This window comes from Dicentrarchus labrax, unplaced genomic scaffold (genome assembly GCF_905237075.1).
Source record: "Dicentrarchus labrax unplaced genomic scaffold, dlabrax2021, whole genome shotgun sequence".
Lineage (NCBI taxonomy): Eukaryota > Metazoa > Chordata > Actinopteri > Moronidae > Dicentrarchus > Dicentrarchus labrax.
In genome coordinates, this window is record NW_026136721.1 from 18,648,212 (window position 1) to 18,673,221 (window position 25,010).

General features: G+C 39.2%; 2 protein-coding genes across 2 annotated transcripts in view; both read right to left on the reverse strand.

The window, feature by feature from the left end:
* Positions 1-12,405, reverse strand: part of LOC127354277 (sphingosine kinase 1) — a 34,797-nt gene extending 22,392 nt beyond the window's left edge. Inside the window, exon 1 of the mRNA XM_051384084.1 lies at positions 11,879-12,405. Within this exon, the coding sequence (XP_051240044.1) occupies positions 11,879-12,302 (424 nt within the window). The 5' untranslated portion in view covers positions 12,303-12,405. The remainder of the gene's footprint in view (positions 1-11,878) is intronic.
* Positions 12,406-23,698: 11,293 nt separating this feature from the next.
* The window catches only part of cygb2 (cytoglobin 2), a 36,186-nt gene continuing 34,874 nt past the window's right edge, over positions 23,699-25,010 (reverse strand). Inside the window, exons 4-5 of the transcript XR_007881498.1 lie at positions 24,463-24,513; positions 23,699-24,257 (exon numbers count right to left, since the gene is read on the reverse strand). The gene's annotated coding sequence lies outside the window, so the exon portion shown is untranslated. The remainder of the gene's footprint in view (positions 24,258-24,462; positions 24,514-25,010) is intronic.

Sequence of the window (25,010 nt, forward strand, 5' to 3'; positions counted from 1 at the left end):
TTGCGTTTTTTTGAGAGCTTAGAAACATCAACGTTGTTAATAATGGGAGTACAAGTGAACAACGGTGGGCGGTATTTTTTTGTTTTTCTGATCCGATGCAAGAACTTTGCAGTAGGGTACTTCAATTTGTAAAAATGAAATTGTACTATATGTCCATCAAAACAACAGTATAATTCAAGTATAAAACAACAAATTCAAATTTCTTGTATCGTCACAGCCACTTTTCTCTGTAGGATGAATAAGTCATCTGAAAATCACAGCGACTGGACTCCCGAGGGAAGGCCACACAAGTGCCCTCATGAATCAACTGGCATGACAGCTGGCACTGAAGCCCCTGACCTTGCCGTCTGTGTGCCCCAACACCCACGCAGACCTTGTTGGCTAAATCCAACCCCATGCCACTTCCTGTGTGCCACCCCTCCCCTTCTCAAAACATTCCAGAGGACACTATCTATCTCCTCGTCTCTGTCTGTCCACGCTCCGGGTTTCCTCCTCTATCATTAGTGCGTCTGCAGCGACGTCGTGGCAGGGTGCCAAAGTATGACATACATCTAATAAGGCACATTAAAATCAACAGAAACACTAGGAAAATATACTTTGCAGCCCTCGCCAGTTTATAAATAGACATCCACCATGCTAGATGTTCTGCAGTGGATTTGTTAATGAAAATTTAGGCTATTATTCTTCATTGAGGATTGGTGGTTTATAAATGCAGATAATATTTCTGGTCTGTTTGTAAAGGGATGGGTGTAGTCCTGATTGTTAAGTGATGATACACATTGCTACTGATGAACATATAAGGTCAAAGACACTTATTTTTATCCTGTCTTGTTGTCACAACCGTGCTGGTTAGTTAGTAAAGATTAAGACAAACAATGATGACAGAGCTTAAACAGACAAATTGCTCAGACCAAACAACTTCAGTAAATGACCGTCTTGGATGAAGTGATAAAGTGGATGACGCTACTGTAGCAACCTAACTTAATCATCATCCTCACAAAGATGAAAAACAACTACAGCAACAAAGCTCTGCTCTGCATCTCAACTACATTCACTTGATCTGTGATTACAGACGTCTCATCTGCTCTCTTCAAACCAAAAGCATGAGAACTGTCCCAGATCTTAATTGAATAATCACTACTGAGGTATTCGCCGTAGGAAATGACAGCCCAAACGAAAGGGAAAAACCCTGGAGCCGGAAAAAACATTTTCCGGCAAAGTTCCCTATAATATCTGGGTGCATATAGAGTCTGAGAATAGACAGCTTTCTTAGCTTCGCCTGACAACTCTCCAGTACATGCAGCAGGATGTCAGCTTCTATTGACCCGACACAGAGATGAAGGTTTATTATAAACATGTTGCAAAAAAGGGTATTTGTTTACATATTTGTTTCATTAATATACAACAGCATTATATTTCTACAGCATTGCTATTTAATCATAGATTAAAATCAGACATTTTACATGAAACTGTATAAATACAAACATTACTCAGCGTTATTATGTAAAGGAATAAATTAGCCACGACCTTAAATCTCCGCTCCCGCTATCAAAAGCATAATCTTTCCTTGACAACTAACACTGACTCACTGTGATAACCTGTGCATGAGTCAGTCAGTAATACTGGCGTCTCACACAACTTCCTTCAAACCAGCTCCCCATCAGCATCAAAGAATGACAAAGCATTAACTGTGGGAATTAAAGTAGCAATCTTTCATCACACTTAACTTGGCCCACACCACACACCACTCAGCCAGCATAAAATTGCAACTCAGACGGGACCTGTCCCGCTCTTAGTCATCTGGGATTTAAAGGGTGAGGAGAGACATCATGACATGTTGTGTTTGGATGTCTTAATGTGATCACATCAAAGAGCAGAATTACAAGCAGCCAAGTCAGAAAAACTGTACAAATCCACAATATCTCTTAATTAATAAAATGAACTACAGAAGTGTCTGCAAAGCCACCATCAGTGGCAATTGCACCTAAATAAACCCCAATGTTAACACTAATAAAACTGATCTAACTCATTTAAAAGAAGCTATAGATTGTTTTTGTCTGATCTGTTCTGGTCCACTGGCAGAGATATGGATCAGTGTTTTTGTGAGTGGCCTCTATTTGGTTTGTTTTTGTACACATGCATGAGGATGTGGGTGACACTATACACATTCCTGCCACTGTTCCACTGATCTACTGACACCAAGGAATGCATAAATGTGCCAGTAAAGGCAGTGAAGAAGAAGACTGTAAGCTTGTGAACATGAAAGCAAACAGTGCAGAATGGGGAAGGAAATATTTGCAAGACCTCAAATATAAACACACTATATTTACCAGTAACACTGAATGTAAACAGAAACCTGTTTACACACTGCACCTTTAACAAACCGCCCAAAATGACACAGTATGACACAATTACTTTAGTGGTGTTACTACAAGGCTTTCACAATCTTAGAACAATGCATGAACACTCCCACAGTGGAATAATGAGAGGTATTCCTGTTCCCCCAGTTCTGCCGACACTGTTTGAAAGCAGCATTACATCGTGTCCTGCTTCTTGTTAGCATAATCTCAGCCAATAACAGTGAACACAACAGCAGAGCAATGCACGCCTCACAAGTGTTTGGTAAAGTTTCCATGTCCACTGATTCCCATTCACAGATCTCATTTACACAAGGAAAACACACCACCGATGGATGCTCGACTCAACACAGAAGTCTGTATATATTACTACCACTGCCTTTTGTCAACTTGTTCTCTTGATTCACTAAAAATGAGGAACCAGTAGCTACCACAAATAGTCAAAAACCAGATATGTTTGCAAGTGCTACATTTGTGCTCACTGTCTGTGGCACATAGTAGATATCACTCAGCATCCTGTGCTTTAATACCGATTCTTCCATCAGTCTGCACAGGACATTAGACTGAAAATAAAGTAGAAAAGGTTTTGGTCATGTCATGTCATGTTAGCTCACATCAGTTGTAACTTTGTGATTAATTGATATTAAAGTTTTTTTTTTCTTTTTTTTATGATTCGTACATAAAAACAGTCCTACAGCACAGTGACAGTACCCCCAACCTACTGTACTGTCCCAACCGACAGGTTTGTTTCTGCTGTGCAGTGGTGATGGCTCTAGGCTCTAAGCTTTGATAAACACCCATTAGGAGGAAATCCAGTTTCCACATTAAAGGAATTAACAGATTAGCATGTATTCAACCTGGTACTTACACCCTGCTTTGCTCCTGTAATATGACAGATATGTCCCATCGCAATTCGCTAAATGTTAGATTTGTCCCAGGCCAGCTGAGGGCAAATACTCTCTGACATACAGTAGTCTGTGTCTCATGTCGTCTGATGAATGTGGAAGAAATAAAAACATATAATCATAAAATCTTAGCCAAAAATGAGTGGTCGTACGATATGAGGCCGATGCCGATATTTAGAGAGCAGGGCGACAGATTGCTGATGTATAATGCAGATATCAAAACAAAGAACAGCTTATGAACAAAGTCATGTATATTTCCATTATTCTATACACATTACAATCTAATACACATGGTTATGTTAGCCAGTAACATGTTGTTTTAGATGGAAGTTTTATTAAATAATCAAGCATGTGAAATACGTTGGTTCCACAGCAGCCACACTAACAAGGCAGCCTGCAGACATTTTTTGCTTATTGGCCTCGAGAGCGTAGGGATCGGCTGATGCAGATTATCTCCAAATGCCAGATAATCGGCTGATGTATCTTTATCTACATAGATTTTGTATCTTTTAACACTGAGCATCTGAATCCAGCCTGCTGGTCTGAATTCTTTTTGCAGATTTGTTATCTGATAGCAGTACTGTGATTAACTACATACCAACTGTAACCTCATGATAGCAATCTAGAGATACTGCACAGCGCTGATAATACTGCAGTAAGATGTTAAGGACTTTCATGGAGTATTTTTACAAAAAAATGTATGGAGGTATATTGCTGACTTTACTCAAGTAAAACATCTGAATATGTCTTCCACTGCTGCATATGCACTACATCACTATATCCAGTGATGTACAGCAGTAGGAAATAAATAGATAATGGGTAATAAAAACTACTGTATAAAGGTACAGTTGGTGATAATCAAGAGACACCAGTGAAACAGAAATCAATTTATCTTCAAAATCACATTAATCTTTTATCTTAGTAATATACCACAATGATCAACACTGTCGTGATATTAAGGTCTGTAGATTAAGGATACAACCAGTAATTGTTGGTAACATTTAATTTGCAGGTTCATTCAAATATAACTGAGAGTTTGGTCAGATTTTCTGTGTTTCTCACCTGATCATAAAGAAATGCGGGCCTGTTTCACTGCTATGTTTTACAAACTTTACTAGTCTGAAATCACATACATCAAAAAACATTAAAACCAGTATTAAAACACCTGTCAATCAGTTTGATATTTGGATATTTGGTGGTGGGACTACCCTTTTTTGTTTACACCTGAATCACAGGTTGCATCTTTAAAGAAACCTGATCTTACCTCACTGGACCGAAGTGCTGTAACATTTAGGTGCAGTGAGGTGATAACTCTTGTCCGTAATGCTGTCAAAGTGTGGAAGCTGCTCAAGCACACAGCAGATTTTTGCTGAGCCAGAACCACAAAGGGTGTGGAAGGAGGAGGTGGCAGTGGTTAGCTCGCTGTAGATCTATATTAGGAAAGGCAGGGAGTTTATGACATTGTGGTTTTTATTAAAACCATCCTGCATTGTCTGTCAACCACTTTTCTGTAGTGTACCCCCCTACATTGTTATAATAAAGAGATATGTATGTTGTGAGATAGAGAGAAAGCAGAGAGATGATGCAACCACTGCCTGTCTCTCTGTGGAATGATGTCTGTCCAATTTGGGTATTTTAGGCTACAGGGTCAGATTAGGGAGGGGAGGTTAGGTTGCTGCATGAAAACAAACTTTCCAAACGTCAGTCAGTTATATTGCCACTAATGTAATGTTTAGTTTAAGGTTTCTTTTAATGGGAAATGGACCTTTATTAACCTTCAATTAACGTGAGCCCAGCTGGTTCAACTGTACGTTAATTCCCTGCAACTATTAGTCAGTTTTAAGTTTTATAGACATGAGAGCATAACATGAGATTACAGTAAACTGTATAAAAACTGCTAAATGCATATAAAATGCACCAGCGTATGGAGGAAATGGACTTCCCACCATAAAAAAACCCACAACCACATTTTCTTTTACCAGGCAAAGACAGACTTTCTCTGAGGTGAACCAGCCGCTCTGAAGGAGCAATGGTCAATTAGTGGTTGTTGTTGTTGTCGGCGTATCACAGAATAACATGAGAGGCCATTTCTGAGAATAGCAAACTGTTTGAGTACCGAAAGCTTTTTACGCTTAGTGGTCAAATGTACAGAAAGTCATCCTCCAGATTGAGATGTAGATATTCTGCAACAACATCAGGAACAGAGTTTGATGGCGTTTAGGCCGGAGTGTGTTTTGCTAAATTCCAACGGAATACTTACATTTAGATTTGCTCATGGTAAGAGACAGCGAGCAGGACACTATCCTTACAGCCCTCAAAGCTGAAGAAGTCTGCTCCAGAGTGGTTGAATCAGAGATCTCGACAGCACGTCAAGCTCTATCGCAGCGTATACGCAATGAGGAGGAGTCCTCAGGGGGAGGACTGCTGCTACCACGGCTGTCTGACTACACACACACACAAACACACCCTCATATTCCAGAGAAAAACACTGTGCTGAAATACGTGTTACTGATAACATATTTTTTGCCCTTTACTACAGCAGCAGCAAGAGGGACAACCTAACTCAAATATGTGGTTTCAGTTGTAAGAGAATCAGGAAGTTTCACCATTCTCGTATGTTTGAGATTGGTTAATCACAAGGGTGCGATCCTTAATGAGATCAACCACTTAGTTTATCAGCTTTACACATTTGAAAAGATGGTGAATGCACACTAAGCTCCTCTTTTCAATTATGTCATTGTCATCATGACCAGCACCTTGTTTTTAGAAGTTACTCATCAGACAACTCACGGTCACACGCCCACAAAGACATACTGTGGCTCAAGCACTGAGAAGACATACTACATATGGAAATGTACAGTATTTACAGCAATGTACAGAAAATGTATGTACACCAATACAGTTTAGAGTATACTAAAGTGGTTCAGTAAATAACAGGGATGCAACAACTACTTTCATAATCTGTTTGTACCTTAATCAAGTTGCAGCTTCTGCGATTTGGATATTGCACCTGACTATAGTATATTTCAATAATAGCTTGATTAATTGTGCAGCCTAATCAAAACCACAACTATTGAAACAATAACCCAACATGTATGGTGGGACACATGTTGGTGTGTTTTCACAAGCATGTTGAGTTTGTTCAATAGATGCTCTGTGGACTGAACGACTAAGTGTAAATTCAATGAAGAGAACGTGCTCTGATGACCTCTACGACCTGCAGAGCAACTTCACACCATGACACTGCGTTCTCCTTTTTGACCACTAGAACCAAACATACAAAAGTTTTGTTCTCACTCTTTCTGGATCGTACAAATAACACAAATATTTCTCACGACTGAGTCAAAAATATTTATTTGATAGGCCATGAAAAATGTATCTTGAAATATCTTAAATCTCAGTGCAGTGAAACGGGACATAAAATCTGAAAAAGGAGAAATCATTTAGGTTTAGGCAGGTTCCCTTTTTACATCACAAAGCCCTCACACGAGCACATAATTTAACATAAACCTGTTCCTTTTGCTTGCATGAGTGAAATTAGGTGTAATAGAGCATATGAACCATTGTCCCAGCTTCAACTAAGTCTCGGTCAGATGTAATGTATTAGTAATGGCACTGACGGGCTGAGAGAGGCCTGGATTTTGCTGCTAAAAGGAGCAACGCCAGTCCCCCTGAGAATGTCGAATACGGTGCTTCTCATCTGACTTTCCATCACTGCCGTTTCCATGGTTTCACACTTTTAGTAACAGCCTTACTTACTCAGTCAAGTCCTGATCCTTGTGATGACAAAGTTCCTCTCATCTGTATTTCTCCCTTAAGGGTCTAACCTAATCTTATTATCTCGCTATCAGTAATAAAATAATTTTAAACGGTCACCTTTACATTTAAACTCATAGTTCTATTAATGCTCATCATTCATTAACTTATTACACAGCCTAGACTTTGCTCAGCAATTATCTGTGCCTACACATCAGCATGGGAATATACTTGATATCTGCTAATATTATAAGGGTTACATATTGAAAATGTTACTGTGTTTGACTCAGATACAAAATATAAAATGTATAATGTGTGTATTAGCTGGGTGAATGACCGTATATTCTAACCAAAATTAATTAATTCACATTAGTTTCTTGTGTTGTAATTCATTGTCATTAGGCAGTCGCAGTCTAATCAATACTAGTAACCTCCCTGCCTGCTGCCATCACCTGACTCAAAATAATAATGCCGTCCACAGCTGAATTGAATCCATTTATTGACATCACAGGATCAATACTATTTAGGAAGTACTTGGCAATGCATCTAAACTGTCAATTGTAATAGTCATAGCAGGGATGTTAATTTATGTTGAACACGAGTCAGCTCCTGATTTCCAAAGAACTGGCGCCAACAAAGACTGATGTATGTGTCACTTCATGTCACCACACATCTTCTGTTATAAGTTGCACTTGAGCCCACAGCCAGCGGACCGCGGCGCCATGCCATGGCGGTCCACTATTCTTAATAGTCTGAAAAATGTCCCATTGGACAGCCTCTTACTGTGAAAATAAAAGCCCATTGCTCTGAAGGCCCGAACAACACCCCCTGATGGCGACATGCATCGTATTGTACACTTCCTGTCCCTGACCCCAAACTCATTATAGAACATAAACTTGTAAACCACATTCACACTGTGGTCAGAGACCTGTCTGACCGCTCTCTCACCAACTGCCTTAAACAGCGCAAAAAAATATGCCAATGGCAGCCCGGTTGTGTCACAGTCTTAGCAGATGCTTGAAAATGATCATTGTCATGCAAACCACTATTGATGGACATGTGCAGTCAATCTCTTAGCAGTGTTATCTATAGAGCATAGGAGCAGCACTGGGCACCCTAGGCATGTGCAAACAGACCCAACAAATATTTATAGAAAAGTGAGTTGGCCTCTTAGATAACAAATGTATGTAAAATATCACGGTATAAGGTATTAGAAAGTATTGTTTTTATTATTATTATTATTATTATTATTATAGAGGGGTGTTTTTCTTTGATTGAACAATTATAATTTCACTAAATATTATGTCCACTAAAACGGTACAATTCAATATTTTTTTAAATAACATTAATAGACGTAGAATTCAATATTGCACAAAAGCAAATGTTTTTTGTATGATAACATACATTTTCATATATTGCATTGATATACTGCTGCGACCCTAATTCAAGGAGATATATATATATATATACATGCCTGCGAGCTAGTTCAGGCAGTCAACTCAAGCTCCACTACTATACACACATGAAATGCCTCACTCTCCATCTGCTCTGTTGGTGGCACTGCTGCCCTGCACCAGTATTGCTGCCTGTCGTCCTGTAAAGCCACACCACCACCCCCAGCATCCACCAGTAGACTCCGGCTGGGGGGTTTAAGGTAACACTCCCAATATATCACATATATCTTACTATGTCGTACTGCTGTAATAAACATTTCAAACCTTAGTTGTCGGACTGAAATATATTTATATATTGGGACAGGACTGTTCTCTTTCAGGCAGCGTTTAGAACCACAAGTAGACTTACGTTACACCTTTAGCAGGCCTGTTGAGAAAGAGACGCTTTCTGAATAATTCTGTGAGTACATCGGATGTCAGGCCAACACATCCACCAGTATTGATGGAGAGGTCAGACAGGCAGCACTGACCTCATTTAGACTAATGGTTTGGATGCAGAGCTCCTGAACATGATTTAGTTTGGTTCACAAGGCCTCTGGCGTAATGAGTAACTTACTGTAGACTGCTTTTTAGACGGGAATCCTGTCTTCACATTCCAGAGATACCAAAGACCCTCTGCAGCCTGAATGAGCTTTGAAATGGATGCTACTGACCATGAAAGTGCTCAGACCATTGAGACTACGGCAGGTAGATCAGGAGCTGAAATATTTCTGCTCAGCAATAAACAAAAAAAACAACCACTGACCATTGTCAATGACTTCTGAACTGCCAACTCTCCAAACAAAAACCTTAAAATATGACGCACACAGGTTTTCAGTAGGGCTGACTAATGAGTACTTTCATTACTGACCAATTTCCTCATGTATTTTGAATTGCCACAAAGGGAAGCCCACATTTTCCAAGTGATTCCAATACCTGAGCCTGTGATCATGGCTGAAGGCTTAGTTTGTCCATTGTATGCCTCACACTGGATGTGTGGTAATACAAGAGGAATCCAAACTAAAGAACAACAAATAAAGGTCCCAGTCTGAGCTGTCCTATCTGTGATGTAATAAAAACTAAATGTAAGGTAAAGTGATTCCAGTAAGATTTTTTATTGTGGTGATATCGTGTATCGCATCTTTAGCCAGGATAATCGTCACATTACATTTTCTCATGCTTAATAAATAAAATAGTGGTGACAAGGTGCTTGTTTAATTCAGGGTCTAAAGCTCAGTTTTGTTTGTTTGCTTTGCTCATTGTTCAGTCCTTATCCTCAAAGCCTCTTCTCTTGCATGAGTGAAACATAATGTTTGACAATACAACTCAGCTGGAAGCATTAATAAGTCAGCTAGAGTTTTCAACCAACTCGCGGACTTAACGTTAAGCAGCTAGCTAGCTAGAGCCGATCCAATCTCCTACCGACAGTCACCAATTTCAGCGGACAAAGTAGTCGGTTGTTGTTGTAGAAATGAGAAGCCGGCTTTGTTTACATCTGTGTGAAACGACGGTTTGTTTAAATTGGATGTGTGCCGAGCGAGAACGGAAAGCTTGACAGGCATAGCAACAGTTACTAAGGGAGGGTGGTTGCACGGTGACCTGTCGCATCCCTGCTGGGATTAAACTAAGTTCTTACAATACAGCAGGTGATCTTAAGTCTGGGTAACCTAGGCGGAGGTGAGGCCATGGAGACTTTTTGTTTGGTTCTCTGTCCCAAGGTAGAAAACTTGTTAGGCCATTGTCTTCACTGGTTCACCTTCAGGAAGTGAAATCACATATGTGAAAGCAAATAACACTGCACCACTCTTTCCTCCTCTGACAATGACAGGCAGTATAGGATTGCAGCATATTTTGTCTCGTTAAAAATACATTTGTGCAAATGGGAAAATGCTATCTGGGTCACAGAGTGATACCATGGCTGTGGTAAACGTTGGTGTGATGCATTTTATTTTATTTTTTTATAGAGCCAGGACAGCAAATAATGAGATAAGTTATCTTTAGAAATCTCCAATTAAAGAACGTTTCCCACCGGAGTAATTATACCTCTTGGCATTACATGAACTCAATAACAGTGATATTGCCTCGTGTTTCTCAGGTGTCTTTTATGTCAAAATGGTTTTGCAGACTGGGGTTACTGTGACTCTATGTGTTATGTGACTCTCCATACCACACCAGTGCTATTGTTTTATTCATATAAGGAGTAGGTTAAAGGTAAAGATATCCTGTGACAGATTAGAGATAAGGATCCGGTTCCATACACAATATACAGTACCTTGATGTGAACTCAATAGCAGTAATATTGCCTCGTGTTTTTCAGGCGTCTTTCCTTTTGTGTTTGTTTGTGTGAATTCTGGATTTACTGAAATTTAACTCTGGACCAGACCAATCCTGTTGTTTGGTTCATTTAACAAATAGGTTAAAGGTAACAGAACAATAGCCTTTGGCAAAGACAGAGCTGATAAAGTGACAAGAAACCAGCCGTGTACATAAAATATACAAAGGCTACTATTTGCTAACTAAATAGCAACTGATGTATAAACATGTGATACTCACTATATGTTATTTCTGTCCTGCAATATCCCTCCTATATCTTCTATAAGTTTTACAATCACATTTACAGTGTATGACCTATAGTATTAGTTTAGTACTTGACAAAAGGCAAATGTAGACAGTATGACTACAGTTATTTAATCATATAGAAGCTGTGGCACCTCTCCTCACTACAATTCATTAAGTTAATTTCCCTAAAGTGACTTATTAAACAGCAATGCTGAAACAATTAATGTTTAAATTGATCATCAGATAATCCTGTCTTAACTATTAATTCTCAATCTTAACTATTTAATAATTTGAGTAATTTTTTTTCAAACAAACTGTCAATAATTCTCAATTTCCAGCTTCTCATCTGTGAGGATGTGCTGCTTTTCTTTGTCATAATGAGACAGTAAACTGAAAACATTTGAGCCTTTGACTAAACATATATTTGATTAATTGTAGATAATAATCAGCAGAATAATTAATAACAATGATAATAATGATTATCATATTTTCTAATCAATTTTAGAGTTAAGTCAGAAAAAACCTCCCTTCAGTGTGCTATGATAAAATGACAGTATAACATAAGAGTATACCACTAGCACAGCCTACACTGGAATAACAGAGGCTTTAACACCTGCACAACTGATCTTTAAGGTATAATGTTGTAGAAGTAAACTGGACGAGCCTTTATTACTTCATGTACTTTTCCTAATATTACACAGTAGTGTAGAGAGTGGAAGAAACCGGGGGTCAACAGGGTACCACAGACCCTTCCTCTTCCTGAACACATGTAGATATTACCATGGTTACTTATTTTGGCCCTGAACACACTGAGTTGATAACCGTCGTCAGGACAGTTGACTTTCCCACCTTGCTAACGGTCACTCACCGTCTCTTAGATACTGTTGCCGGGCAGAGCGCTCTCGGATGGCGCGAGCCCACTTCTCTGCCTCCTCCAGGTTAGCGCGCGGGTCCTGAAGCTCGGCGAGACGAAAGCAGTGCTCAGCTCTGTACCGCGACAGCCCGGAACTCACCCAGCGCCGTCTGAGCGGGTACAAGTAGACTGTGAGGTACGCTGCCGGGTCCGCGTTGTCATCTTCTCGGTAAGACCGGCAGCCGACGCAGTCCTTCAGGTTGAGCACCACCTTGTTCCGCCCGACAGGTGTTGAGGTGAGCCTCTGGACGATGAGCTCCCTCTCGGTCAAGCTCACGGCGTACCTGACTTTTCGGTTACCGGTGACTGTGAATTCCCCGTAAAGCGAAACCGGGTTGGTGATGGAGTTGCGGTCCGGTTCAGCTCTCCTCTGATCCATCCTGAGCGGACGGGCCAGACCGGGACGCGGAGGGGGGTCCGGGATAAAGCACCAGCCACGGTCTTACATTGCTACCCGCCTGGATAGTGAGAGCGAAGTGGAGAGTAGGGGGACCGCACTGACAGCCTGCTGGGACCGGTGTCAAGAGTTACGCAATCAAACGCACCATATCCGCTCACATTTCAAAATAAGAGCCTTAACTACGCGCTTGGTTTCACACATAAGGTGTTATTGTTGCTGATAGTGGGGATGCTCAGGTCAACTCCTCAGCCCCCCTTTCATAGACACTTTGTGGAGTTGTAGCAATGGACGGAGTTTATAGTCTGAAATTAAATATAAACCATAATGGATGATTGCAGTACTTAGTACTACAGTTGCCTATATTGAAGTTTGACTACGTTTTAGCAAACAATGAATACATAAATAGAAAAAAAGTTTGAGGAGTATACAAATGTAATTCATTTTAATTAAATTTAATAACTAAACAGTCAAATGATGACTTAAAAAAATTTCCGGCGGTCTGTATCAAACAAACATGTTTTCTTAAATATGGAGAACAAGATTTGTAGGCCATGACATCTCTGCAGAACTACAATACTTCATTATAATGCTGGTTTGTCATACATTTTACTTTTATCAAAACATAGCAGCTTCGGCGATTTTACACTTGGCCATGATGAACTGTGCAGCCCTATTTAAGCAAGACCACAAAAAAAGCATCACAAGAAAAGGTTATTTTAATTTAATATAAAATATACAACCAGTAGCTATGGATTTATTGCATATATATTGTCATAATTCACGTCCAACGTCAACTAACCAGTTCATCGCTTTTATTTTTAAGGTCATAATTGCTACGTTTCTATGAGTGGTCGTTGGTGTCTCCTGCTGACTTGACGCATCTCTACTTGTCTGCAGCTCGTGTTGAACTTCTGTTCAGTAGTCCTGTCCGTCGAAAAGAGATGGTATGCTGCCACCTAGTGGTAAAGTGAAGGACACGCTCCATAGTCACCAGTGTATAGTAGTAACGTTAGTAAAGTACGAGTACAATATTAATAACGTCAAAACTGACCGAGGAGATGCTTTGTAACTATTATTTATATGTGGATGAAGACAGATGTGGGGCTGCAGTGGTCTTACTGATAACATTAACAATGGCTCTGCTCAATTCAACTGTCCCAGTATCAATAACAGTGTGACAGTGAGTCAGCATGCACAATATCAGGACCCTGAAACTGAAGCTTTCATTCATTTTATTATTTTCACATCAAAGTGTCTTCTATGAAAAAGGAAAATATTAATTGACTTTAATTGACCTTTACTTTGTACTATAGTTGAATCCATCCATACTTGAACTGTTGTAATATCATGTTCGCTTATAAACAAATGTGCATAACTACTATTGATGTTAATATTGCATTTAATTTTCTCTTTTAAAAACAAAAAAGCGTTACAAGCTAATATATTCTTCTGGTCAGTTTTCCTTCAGTCCACTTGCACTTTGCTTCTTTTCTTTCCTGTTTTGAAATCAGCCTTTTAACATTTTGCCACTGGTCTTTTAGCTGTATTTTCTTCAAAGAGAGAAGAAAGAAATAGTAGTTTAGTAGAGAGTAGTTTATCTGCCCTTCAATTGTGTATTTTCGCCTGCAGGATTGTAATATATTATTAAAATACTGGTATTAGAGCAAAATGTGATCAAACACTGCAGCAACAAATGACCTCAGATGATTAGAAGTGTGTCTCTCTGAATTGAATTAAGTTCCACACATGCATACAAATGTGCTTTCACTGGAACAGAAGTTTTGATAAATAAAGAGAATGTGAAAATCTGTACAAACACTTCCTCATAAAAATGACTACAAATGGAGGAAATGGCATTGCTTCATTTTTAAGGGATAATTAACAGAGATTCATGGGCTCATTATGTCCTGAAGGATTTCAGTTCAGTTTAGTTTCATTCCCACAGATGGAGATGATGATGACTGTTTGGTGGCCAATGAACGGATTGTTACTGCAGCACAGAGAGAAATATCAACTTCATAAAGCAAATACATTTTAATAAACCCTAAATCCATAAATAGTGACAACTGCAGTGGTGGAAAGACTAAATACTAATACAGTGTGTATTTATTAATTCCATATTTACAATTAGGAGAAAAATGACACTGATAACCTAAATAAATAAACTTTGTATAGACTTTGTAAAGGTTGGCTTTAGTAGGTTTGCATGTAAATATTATGTCCTTTTTGAGTGCAAATGGATTGTGTCTGTATAAACTGAATTACATTAAAGTCCCACTCCACTCAAAAATATAGTTGTTCTTTTTGCACCTAAAGTCGGATAGTTTGAGTTTGATCTTCACTGTGCAGAGTTTAACACTAGAAGGATGTTTTCACATTAATCTGCTGAAAAAAGGAAAGTTTGAAGAGGCCTACGAGCAAGTCGAGGTAGTCCTGGTCCAGTATGAAACTTATATAAGTGTGATGTAGAAACTTGAAGCCTCCAGTACACAAACACTGAGAATGTACTTTACAGTGAAATAGGAGACATCTTGCGTCCGGAAATGAAATTTTTTTTGCATATTCATAGATTCTGAATCTTTAATTAGGTAGAAGGAGTAAATTACATTTTAAAGATTTCAATGTGGAAATTATACAGTTTTTTGCATTATACGTTCTACATGTCTGTAGGGGATCTTGTGACATGTACTTTGATGAGGAAGATTTGAGGTAGCAACTTGGTGACAATGTTCTTATATTGATTATAATGACATGGCATATTGATATATTGACTTTAAAAAAACATTTTCTTTTCCTTAAGTCAGCTAGTAACAAGAAATATGTAGCATCATAACAATAAAGTAGTCAAAACACGTTTATTTCACTACAAGACTCCATTATAAAGATTACATGTAGACATTGTTTGTATCCGTTACAGCCTCTGCCCACCAGAACATTAAACACATTTAAAAAAGCTCACACATTTTCTGTCAATCAATGACCTTTTCTTAAAGAACATAAAACCTGAAGACTCTTAGTACTTTGTCCCTTTTTCTTTTCACTTTCTCTGCCTCCATGAAGTGCAGATTCACAGATTGAGCCTAAAAGAGCAGTTACTGTACTCAACCAACAGATGGCGATGTTGGCTTCAGAAAAAGTCAGCTTGATAATCAACATCCACAATCCAGATATTATTAAATCATAAAATACTATAACCCAGCAGCATGCAATACAGTGAAAACTAAAACTAAACTGCAATAATGAATATCATTATCTTATTATTATCTTATTATTTATCTGTGGTATTTGTACAAAGTACAAGTGTAAAGTAACAATACAGTTTTCTCAGTTATGTTTTAAGGCAATTTACTTGATTATTTCTACTTTGTGAGACATCATAGGTCATCACATTTCAGTGGGAAATACTGCACATTTTACCCCAACACATGATGCTTCACACTTTGTAGTATACATCCATAGTATGATATTAAAAATATGATTAATTCTTGTCTATACTGAGCACTTTGCCTATATTGTACAACTTTTTCTCTTCAGATATGTTTTATTGAAAAAGAATACATCATCAAATCAAAGGGACGTTTCTGGTTTGTTTCCAAATTACAGACAACATAAAGACAAGAAACAGGTAAGAACTGTTACCTGTAGTCAACCTCCTCTTCTCCAAGGTGATCATTCAGAATTAATGTTGAGATAATCAGTAAGAAGCTGACAGATCTTGTAAAAGTCTGTCCTTTAAGTATTCATCAACTCATAACCCACTATTTGACTGTAGGAACCTCATAAGAATACACAGTTTTGAGCTTTAATTAAGCTGTTAACATTATTATATATACTTTATTTTTTACTGTGGGAATCCTACTTTAAGTAAAGTATTTCATTTCCAGTACTAGTACGATGTGCACTGCCTTCATGTGCCACTATGAAACTTTTACTGGCAACAGAATTTATCTTCATCACTTCAATGTAATAAGCAATGTATCCGAGCAGTATGTTGCTTACAGAAAATAATAAAGAAGTTGTCTGACTTCTCCTTGGTCAAATCAAAGTCATTCTTGCGTTGCTGTTTGGCTCCAGGCGCTGGCACATGATCCACAGAGAGGAGAAGGGGAGTGGGCGGAGTAGGAGGAGGAGGTAAGCATATATGCAGATGGGAATTAGTGGTCCCAGTAAACACCTGGAGCCAGAGGGGAAACAAGATGATCTTATTCACATGCAAGTCTTGTGCTGCAGAATACACTGCTGCTATAACGCACTGCTTTTCACCTACTTCACACCAGAAGATAGGTAGGCATCACCTTAATTCCTGCTTTGGCTGTGAATGTGAAGATTTTCCCCCAAATCCCCCATTCAGGCTTCACTTTGAACATGAACATATTATAAAATTTGCTGCAACGGGAGAAAATGCCTCTGAAAAACGTGAATGTTTCTTCAGCGTGAGATCATTATATGCACTATGGGCTTCACAACAAAAGAGGCCTTTCATTTCAAACTGCAGGGTAGATGCTGATTTCCTAAAAGCTATTGATTGAAAATGGCACAGCTGAGGAGCGGGAGAGGAGCCATGAATGGAGACAGTGGATTCTCACTTCCACTGCTCTCCAGCTGTGAGCTCTATTGCTGCCTGGCCTTGAAGGGGGGGAAGAGGGCCGTTCCTGCATATGGTGTTTTTCATGGGATTTAAGACACAGTGCTGTCACTCCCATACATGCTTGAGTGTATAGTTTTGAGAGGTTTCATCTCAAAAGGCCGATGAAAACAACCACTGTATACTCTCTACACACATGCCCCAGTTTGCACTAATTGCCATCACTGGCATTCCTCACCATCTGGTTTCATGTCCTGAACATTAAACCACTGACACAAGCTTAAGAACTGATAAGCAGCCATTATCTGTTTTTAAGGGGCCATGTAGCGCAGATGTCAACTCAGTGCATATCAACAGGGTCAATACACTGTACATTAACCTAATTATTACTTATATAACATACAACTGACTGAGCCTGCCTCTGCCCTAACACCAGCCCACACCCTACACACACACACACACACACACACACACACACACACACACACACACACACACACACACACACACACACACACACACACACACACACACACACTGACAGATAACTGAGTGGGAGGCAGCAATGTCATATACCTCAGCATTTAGTTAGCATTGGCATCTAACATGACAGATTCCCCGTCTGGGTCGCTTAGCACTGATGGCTTGCAGAAAGGTTTCGCCTGTCTGCCTGGCTCTCCCTCACTTACCCCTTAATTCTGCTCTGTTTCTTCAGATGCCCACCCCCTTTGTCAAGGCGCTGCCATAATTATATAAGAGTTATGCAAACCTGCCTCTTCCTGGCAAACAATTAAACATTTTGAGCTCTGAAATGATGAAATTTAATGGTGATAACAGTGAGCAATATACAGCCGCATATTGTGAAATTCATCATTTAAAACGAATAAAGTTGTCGCTGCCTGTATGCTATGTGGAGAATCATCATTTTGTGTATGACTTTATGCTAAATCATTCTCAGTCCTCTGTACATTAGCTGCAGTGGAAACTGAAAATGCCATTTAAAGAAAATCAATTGTTTTACAGAGGAGCAGCAATCATTTATAAAGAATTTTGCAATTTGCATCCCCAAACCCTTTCTCAAACCTCCCACACTCCACTGACCTGCCTGGTGCCATTAGAAAGCTGATGCTTTGCAGCTACACGTGGTTTATACTCAGAGAACTGATACAGTACTTCAGGCATAACAGTGAGAACATTTGAAAATGTTTATTTACTAATGATTCCTTTATTCTCCAATGCATTAAGGTTTTATTGCTGTCTATGGTAATTTTGGTTTTTGTTTTAAGAGGTCATCAAAGCAAATGTATTACTTATATTATTTATAATTTATTCCAAATGGCAATAAAGTGCTGAATCTTGAATCTAAGAGGCACAAAAATATCTAGAGTATTTCGGTTTGGGATCTTCCGTTTGTTTAAATATTTCAGTGCAAACATCATATAACTTAAATTAAAACCTGGAACACACTGATACAGAATATATGAACAAGTGTCCGGCAGTGTGGATTTTTACCACCTTAAAGATACTTAAAGGATCAGTGTGTTGAATTCAATATCATCCTGTTGAATACAGCTCAACCTTCCAAGCGTGCAGGAACAACAATGGTGGTTGTGAAACTCGCAAAAAACACGAAAGACCCAATCTAGAGCCAGTGTTTGGTTTGTTCGTTCTGAACTACTGTAGAAACGTGGTGGTTCAACATGGTGGACTGGATGGAAGGCGACCTGGAACGTCTGTAGACATAAACGTTTCACTCTAAGGTGAATATTATATTCCATTTCTGCCAATCCTCCCTAAAACAGCGGTTCGAGGGACCCCTTTTCTATCATTGAGTAAACTGACGACCCCTGACTTAGCGACATATTTTACGGATATTTTTTGGACATGAATATTTTATATTCAATGCATAACAGTAACAGTACAGAATGACTGATAAACTGTACAATTAACTAAGATAGTTAATGCAATAATTGCAGTTTGTGCAGATTATTAACATCACATTTGAGGTGCTAGAACCACCAATGAACTAATCCATACATTGCTCTTTCTTTTTTTTACCATGAGCTTTAATGTATTTATCTATTTTGTGTAAGTCATTGGTGTCTCTCAGAAGTTTGTTTGACCTGCAACAAAACCACCAGGAAAGTCCAGCATCCTGAAAACACCAGGACAACAGAAGCAGCTTGCAGGACCCACAAGGCCATCTGTAATTCAGCTCCTTCTCAGCTGCCATGCACCCAGCAGCCATGGGACATCCAACTGGCTGAGTCACTCGCTGAACTGAAGATATGCCAAGAAGAACAGACAGGGGGAAAGCCCAGGCCTTTCCCTCTGCAGCGGGGGAATCACTCCTCATTATGTGTGGACGTGCTTTATTGGGTCACCTCCATTCTTGCTGCCTGGTTGTTGAAGCATGGTTGTGGGGGATTTTAACAGAGGCAACTGGATTAGCCTGATGTGGTATGAGCAATGATATGTGTCACAGGGGGTGATATGCAGTCTTGTTATATGACTGAACCAACTTGCCTGACTTGATTAGAGGGAGTCCATGTAACTCTTGAAATGCAGCGTTGTTTTAGAAATGCATCGAATATCGTGGCCAGTGGGCATCACTGACGTGTGCATTCACTGGGATGCATTCATGTGTGCTGTAGAATAGATGGGGTAATCTGTTGGCAGGCAGCAGTCAAATCTCTGCATGCACACTTTCAGACTAAAGCAACAGTCTGGACATTTGTCTGGATCTTATATCCACAAGTTTCCACACTATTATGAAAAGTTCTGACCAAAATAGTTAAAAGGTTTTGGGGGAAAAAACCTTCCCACAAGACTGCAGGCTCATGTGGCAGAATATAATGCCCATGGTGTTAAAACACAGATTCATTCATTTATTCATTTAACCTTGATTTATACTTGAGAGATTACAATGACACTGAATCAATTACAAAAAGGGAAGATGACTTGATAGATAAATTAACTACTCTTAAATGCCTCATAACTGCGTCTCTGGATAGCTTAACACTTAAAACAGCACTAAAAAATGTCCTTGTTTAAAAGGATAAAAAAAAGCTTTTAGGGTTATGTTGTGTTATGGGTTAAGGTAGTGCTGAATTAGGGTACTTTGGTCCAATTCAGTATAAGTAAGTATTGATTTTAAGGAGGTGCTGTATTTTAAGAGTGCCTTTCTCAATCATCAGTCCATTCGTAGTAGAAACACCTGAAAGATCATAATGAAATACCACTATACTACTTTGTTTATCAGTATTTCTTCGGTCTTTAAAGCATATGGGTTTAATGTTCATTAATCATTAATCTCTGGTTAAACATTAACATTTAGAGTATGTGTTTTTGCTGTGACTGCCCTTTAATAAATAGGGTGTATCAGTTATGTGTGCCAATCACAGCTGTGGTTCTCCATCATCTCATATCCCCCATCAGTGTCAACCACAGGGTCAGCTCTCATGATGCTTATACATGACCTTTTAGAAGAAGCTCCTCTGTGTATCGCTGCTCATTTCCTGAAGTGGCACCCTGGTGGTACTGAGAAAAGAGAACAAACATATGATGCCGGTAGAGGGGTGCTATTCTCACAACCTCTCCAACCCACTCAAGCTCCCTGACAAAACCACAACCTATAAAACAGTAGAGTGTGTCTGTGTGTGTGTGTGTGTGTGTGTGTGTGTGTGTGTGTGTGTGTGTGTGGGCGTTTCGATCTGTCTGAGGGGTTTGGTTAAGAGTTTAGAGGACCGTTATTGTTGCTGGTGTGTGCTAATTGCCTGTGAGTGGCATCTTATCAGACTTTTCCTCTCACTACAGGAAGCTGCTGCTCGCTGCATCAACCTACAGCTGATTACGAGGTGTTCTCATCACTGTGTGCATTACCACAGGAGCACAGGAGCACATTTATTTGCAGGCGACAGAGAGCAGGAGAGATGGTGCTATGGTAAATGCTCCCAATATTTTTTATCCTGCATGGACATGACAGTGTTTTTGACCACAAATGGTGTGTATATAGACGAGCTATGAAGACACATCACTGATTATTGATGTTATACATGTGAAGACAATATGCCCAATCTTCAGTTACTGGATATCACATCAAAATCAACACTACATTAAAAGTGCAGCAATAAATGCAAACACATTACCCATAAGGCAGTGGTTCCCAACCTTTTTCCTAAAGATCCCTTTTCTATCATTTATTAAACCGATTACCCCTGACTAACTGACATATTTTATGGATATTTCATATTATATTTGATGTATACCAATAACATTAAAGAACAACTGATAAACTGTGCAATGAACCCAAATAGTGAACACAATAACAGCTGGACATTTGTGTAAAACCAGCTATTTGGATACATTTTGAGCAGATTATTTTCTCTCTTTCTATTAGCTGTTATTAGTGGTAATACTAATGTGTATATATTTTAAAGTTTTCTTACACCCCTTAAAATCAGGAAGGTCTCACGCCCCCCATTAAGCTTTGGTGACCCCCTGCTGGGGTCCCGACCCCCAGGTTGGGAACCACCCTGAAGGTACAAAACACATGCTGTGCAGGTGTCCTTAAGTAATGCCTACTTAATGCATGATTCATGTTAATTTAATGAAGTAATTAATATACAATGTATCATTAATTTCTGTCAAAGCAATCATCAAGTCACTGAGTTTATGTGATTAGTTAACATTTAATGGATCATCAATTATTGATTGTTATCTTACTTCATACATTCATTTATATGCCACTAAATTAGATCAAATCATAGAGTTATAATGCTGTTTTTAGTCATGCTGACATGGTTAGGGATGTCAGTGTCAGTCTGTCAGTAAGTTAGTTGGTCCACCATTTTGGTCCATTGTTATGAAAAAAGACATTCTTGGTTCCTCGAGGATGAATCATACTGACATTGGTGATCCCCTTTCTTTTTGCAATGCCACATTGACATTTGTGTGAAACAACAACTACTAAATGCTTTGCTGTGAAATTTGGTACAGACATTCATGTCTCGTTTTGGATTAATTTAAACAATTCTTCTAACTTTTATATCTAGCACCGTCACAAGGGCAAAATTTCAATTAATACTTAATACTTTGCTTGCTGACAAAATACCTGGAAACTGATGACAATCTCATCATCCTCAGCTGAACTTTGTGTTAAGTGCTATTTAGAAAATGTTATCATGATAACAAGATGTAAATGATATTAGCACTGTGCTTAAGTACAGCCACACAGAGCAGCCAGCAAGTCTTGTTTCTAAGGTAACAATAACAACTGTACTTTCATTTATCCATAACTGAAGCAGGATTTTATCATGTGTCAATTTCATCAATTACGTCTCCAATCTTGTAGCACAACACAGAATATACATTGTTGTATTCATTTTTTGCCAAATGAGTATTCACTTGATATTGAAATGAGTGAGGAATGTGCCCTCGGACACAAACCTCAAACAAATGAATGTATTCTTAAAAGTATAAATAAAAGAAACCAAACATACAGAACACATTAAGGTTTGTGTTTCCACTGTGCCGGCTCCTCAGTGAACAATGCTGACCCATGGTTGAACCTAATTGCTGACCACTACTATGGCATATTAATATGTACACATACATTAAATAATGCCCATCGGCTACTATGATTCATGCTAGATAACTTAAAAGCAAGTCACAACATTGACCTGATGTCTACATGCCCTGTATCTGTCTACTGCCAACAGTCAACAGCGACCCACAGCCAGTACGTTGACTTCTGTTCCTTTGATTCTTTTGGTTTCGCTCAGGGTTTTTTCAATATTGCATCTTAAAGGCTAGTGGAGAGATGATTACATCTGCAGTACAAGTGTGCAGCCCCAGTGATTGGGGACAAAAAGGGGCTAGTCTTCATCAGTCTCAACCCCACTCTCTCTCTCTCTGTCTGTCTGTCTGTCTCTCTCTCTGTCTGTCTGTCTCTCTCTCTCTCTCTCTGAGGCCATTAGAAATCATGGCTTTCTCTTGTATCATTAGATTAACTCCCATGGTCTGCTAGAGTGTGCAGGAAGGCCATACTCATTACCCAAGCTGCTCTACTTTACCAAGCGCACAAAAGCCCCGCTTTCACCTTGTAATTTGAGTCAGACAGGCTCATCAGGGCAGGAGGCAACATCGAGATATGGAAGTGCTGCCGCCACTATCAGCAGATATTTGTGTCCTATGCCTCCTTGATTACACGGGCGGATTTAGAGTGCACGCTTGGCAGAGGCGATGTTCCTGGGGACATATTAGGTACATTAGTTCGCCTGGCTTCTGCTTGTATTATGGCTGGAGGGTTAGGTGCACAGTTGTCACAAAGGCAAACAGAGACATTTACGATAATAGAGTTGTTAATAGAGTAGATGCATAACACTGCCATATTGCTGTCACAGTGGTGGTTTTGGTCCCTTTTCAAAAATAACTCTGTGGCCTGTTGGTCCCAGTGGAATGTAAATTGAATGCACACTGGTGTCCCCGGGACAACAAACAGGAAAACAAACCTTAATATCAGCAAGGATTCAATCATTTATGTAATCAGGCAGGAAATAACAAGATCTCATTTGTTCGGCAAAGGAAATGGTCCAGCTCATACGAAGATGAAAAACAGCATTAATTGCTGAGATCCTGTACATTCGTAGAGCTAAATAATTTGGTCATCATTCAACATGCTTGAGCAAAATGTCAAATGATACAAAAGAACAACCCTGGTGGCTTATTTTTGGGCTGATGACAGTGTGGGGTGTGGATTTCCCTTCAAATAAAGACTCAACAGGCCATGTACATCACAGAAAACAGTTGTTTATTTCTGGTCTGGCAGCAGAGTAATGACAAAACGTTAGCAGTCATTCCAGAAAATCACAATTTGGAAACGACTTCTCATTGCTTATGGGACAGTTGAGTAATGATACACTCTGGTGTCGTGAAATTACTTTCCTCTCGTGAATGTCAAACAACAGCTTAAGAGAAGCGATCATTGCATGAGTGATTGAAGCAGTCAGGTTTGCGAAGAAAACTTGGTTCAAACAAACATATGTTGCAGTTTGAGTGCTCATGACACAAAAGCCACGGTGCTGCAGGCACCTAATCTTTGGTGACATCACTATTTTATTTACCAGACGAGTAAACATCAATCAACAGGAATGACTTAAAGTGTCTGTTTGGGACAGAAATATGTGACTTCTCTTGAGTTCTGCTTTCGAATAGTGTAAGAACATCTAAAGCCACGTCTATGGATCACCTGGCTGACTGCAGAGAGACCTGCTGTGGTGTAAAGAAGATGGAGGACGCCACTCTGAGCTGTTTCCACTTTTACGAGGATATTTCTCCAGAGAAGCATTCTGGGAAAAGAGAGGGCAAGTTAGTTTGACACTTCACTGCCCACAATAAGCTACATAAGCTAGTTCAAAAACACATTTAAACCACAAAGAGAAGATTATATCATTGCACTTATTATTTAGATCTTTCAAGTTCTTACATAAATCGCTCATCTATCCAGACACATTACTACACTCAGTATTTTTTTAAAGACTAAGATGAACTCACCAGCTGTCTCGCCATGGACCTAAGGACACCCTCCACATCTAACACCCACATCTGTGTGGAAGAGAGAGAGAGGGAGGGAGGGAGGGAAGGAAGGAGGGTGGAAAGAGGTTAAAAGGAAAGCAACAAATGAAGTATTTCATCATTTGGAGAGAGATGTTGTAAAGCAGAATTGGATCATGTACTTTTTGATGACAGCAGACCCAGTTCTGAGCGAACAGAGTGGTTTCATATTTTGATTGATAAAACCTTAAGAAGCTCCAGGAAGTGCTCAACATTTCTGCACTTCTAACAGACGTGTTGTTTAATTTAAATTAGTTTTAGGTGCAGAGCACAGAACTAACTAATCAAAAACAACACAGACTAGAAGACCAATTGTCTCTTGTTGTTGGACAGATGTTTAAAGGCTAAATGTATCATAAAATAAAATTAAAGGCACTCAATCGGGTACAATGAATTTGTACCCGATTGAGAAGAAGAAGAAGTTTACAACATTTTAATCAAAATCTGATAACAGTTGGTGGGTGGCTTGTTTTTGTTACCAGCACCGT